The sequence below is a fragment of the Lucilia cuprina genome, chromosome 5 (genome assembly GCF_022045245.1).
Source record: "Lucilia cuprina isolate Lc7/37 chromosome 5, ASM2204524v1, whole genome shotgun sequence".
NCBI lineage: Eukaryota > Metazoa > Arthropoda > Insecta > Diptera > Calliphoridae > Lucilia > Lucilia cuprina.
In genome coordinates this window covers 41,546,897-41,549,603 of record NC_060953.1, presented here as the reverse complement: position 1 = coordinate 41,549,603, position 2,707 = coordinate 41,546,897, and the positions used below count along the sequence as shown (strand labels likewise).

The window sequence follows — 2,707 nt, the reverse complement described above, 5'->3', positions numbered from 1 at the left end:
TATAGTCTAGTCTATAGTCTAGTCTATAGTCTAGTCTATAGTCTAGTCTATAGTCTAGTCTATAGTTTAGTATAAAAAAATTAAGTAAAAACATAATTAAATTTTTTTTAAAAAATTTTATTTTAACTGCATAATTACGTCATCAAATTCAACAGGTTTTAAACTATAACAATCCAAATCACAGTAAACTATCAATCTATTTACGCAAGACATAAGAAGCGGCATAAGGATAAGCGGAGTAAGCAGCAGCATAAGGAGCAGCTACATAAGGAGAAGCAGCATATGGGAAGGCAGAGTAGGCAGCAGCATAGGGGGCGGTGTAGGCGGCAGTGTAGGCAGCGGTGTAGGGAGCAGCAGCTACTACGGGAGCAGAGTAGGCCAAGGGAGCAACAACACCGGGTTTAGCGGCAGCCAAGGCAACAATGGCGAACAAGCACAAAGCGAACTAATTTAAAGAATAATTATAACAATTAAATTATTCGATTGTAGAATTTTTTTTGCAAAAATTTTAAAACTTACGAATTTGAACATTTTGTTAGGTTTTTGTAAAGTTGTTTTGTTGTTAGAACAAATAGAACTGTTAATTTTGTTAAAATTGGCTGGTAGTATTTATACTAGATTTAAAATTGAGTTAATTGCATTAAAGGAAAGGCAAATATATTCCATATTTCTTACCCGGCTCACGTATATATAAAATATTATATTAATTGTTTTTTTTTTTTGTTTAAATAATAAAATAAAGAATTAAAACTATTACTAGTGATACACTTGATGTTTTAAACATATTGCGTACTAAAGCCCACAAAGACTCAATTTAAACACGATTCAATTTTAAAATCCAATATTCTTTTTTGAAGCAAATATGCAAATATAGGAAATGTTGTAGTTGACATTTATGTTTTTTTTTTGTTCCAAAATATTCCAAATAAATGTTTAAAACCAATTTTAATAAACACCACAACACAGCGACCTTAAGCCGTTAAGACGTGCTTGGCCGTTGTACAAAAAAAAATATGTACTCAAGGCATCCGCTTAAATGATAAGACAGACACAAAGTATAAAAAGGTTTAAATATCAAGAAAATAATATCAGTTCAATAAGTTCTGTTAAATCAAAAACAAACCAAAAACAAAAATCAAAATGTTCAAATTCGTAAGTTTTTAAAAACAAATTTAAATTTCAAAAAAAAATTTTAAAATTTGATTTTTTATAAAAAAAATAAAATATTTCTTTCTCTTTATAGTTCGCTTTGTGTTTGTTCGCTGTTGTTGCCTTGGCTGCCGCTAAACCCGGTGTTGTTGCTCCCTTGGCCTACACTGCTCCCGTTGTAGCTGCTGCTCCCTACACCGCTGCCTACACTTCTCCCTACGCCGCTGCCTACGCTGCTCCCTATGCTGCTGCCTACTCTGCCTATCCTTATGTAGCTGCTCCTTATGCTGCTGCTTACTCTGCTTACCCCTATGCTGCTTCTTATGTCTTGCGCAAGTAGATTATAGGATAGAGGATAAAAGGATTTGGATTTTCAGTTAAAGGAATGCGAAAAGTCAAGAATTTGTTAATGGAATTTTTATATAACTGTTGAAAATAAATCAATTTTACTCCTAAGGAGTTGAAATTATACAAAAATCGAAATAATTTGTGTTAAAAAAATTTTTTAAATTCTCAGGAAGTTAGTTCATATAATGTCAAGATGTTTTGTTATACATTTATAAATTTTGAATGGAATAGGATCTCCAATCTTTCATACTACTTTATTCATTTGAGTTATGGCCATCAATGTCTTAGAAACTTGTTCATAGACTAGGATTAGAATCAGGGAACTTATTTTCGATATTGGTATATTTTAACGCAATACACATCTTTTAAAATACACTGATGGCTGCGGATTTCTTCAAAAGTATAAGAGATTGAGTTAGTCTAATTTTATAAGCAACAAAGTTACATACAAGTAAATCTATTCAATGATTTGTATTTGATCATTTCTTATTCCAATTACCAATCTTATGCCAATTTGGTAATGATTTCAGACTGAGGTAGACTACATTCATTATTTATCCCAAATACCTAAATTCCCGGAATAGCATATAAACAACCCCCCCCTACAACCTCGCTATTTCTGTTTAGAACAAATCTATTTGTGATCGATAGGCCAGTGGACCGCCTAAGACATTACAGGATAGTTTATCCCTTTGTGAAGTTTAGATCTTTTTGAAAAGCCCAAGTAGACCGATGTGCTAACGCGCCGCCCAACATATCACAGGGAAGTTCACTCTACATTTTTATGTAATGTTTTATTCTTTTCGAAAAGCTCAAAGGGCCTATGATCCCCCGTTTTAGAAACATGATCCCTTTCCTGTTTAGAAAACATCTATTTGTGACCGATGAGCCAGCGCGCCGCCCAACATATCACAGGGAAGTTTAGTTTACATTTTTATGTTTTATTCTTTTCGAAAAGCTCCAAGGCCCTATGATTCCCCCCCCTCCCTCTGATTCACTCCGATCCCTTTGTGCGGATTCTGTACTATACCAATACTATTGAATGCTTCGTCATCCTGTTCAAAAATTCCCTACAACCCTGGACTAGTCTTTAACTCTTTCACGCATACGGGACACCGGTGTCCCAAGATTTTTTTCACATTTTTCTCGAAATAGAGCGTAATTTTTAGTTCACAGCTACAGAAAAAGATTATTTTTAAAGAAAAATAAG

The 2,707-nt window shown here is 33.7% G+C and overlaps 2 protein-coding genes across 2 annotated transcripts; one reads left to right on the top strand and one right to left on the bottom strand.

The window, feature by feature from the left end:
• Positions 1 to 99: 99 nt before the first annotated feature.
• Positions 100 to 593, bottom strand: LOC111682645 (vitelline membrane protein Vm26Ab-like). Its single transcript, XM_023444638.2, has 2 exons — positions 520 to 593; positions 100 to 445 (listed from the first exon to the last, which is right to left on the bottom strand). The coding sequence occupies exons 1-2, from the start codon at positions 529 to 531 to the stop codon at positions 197 to 199; spliced, it is 261 nt and encodes an 86-aa protein (XP_023300406.2). The 5' UTR covers positions 532 to 593; the 3' UTR covers positions 100 to 196.
• A 471-nt stretch (positions 594 to 1,064) lies between these two features.
• LOC111682644 (vitelline membrane protein Vm26Ab-like) lies at positions 1,065 to 1,632 on the top strand. The gene is made up of 2 exons (XM_023444637.2): positions 1,065 to 1,152; positions 1,244 to 1,632. The coding sequence occupies exons 1-2, from the start codon at positions 1,141 to 1,143 to the stop codon at positions 1,487 to 1,489; spliced, it is 258 nt and encodes an 85-aa protein (XP_023300405.2). The 5' UTR covers positions 1,065 to 1,140; the 3' UTR covers positions 1,490 to 1,632.
• Positions 1,633 to 2,707: the final 1,075 nt, after the last annotated feature.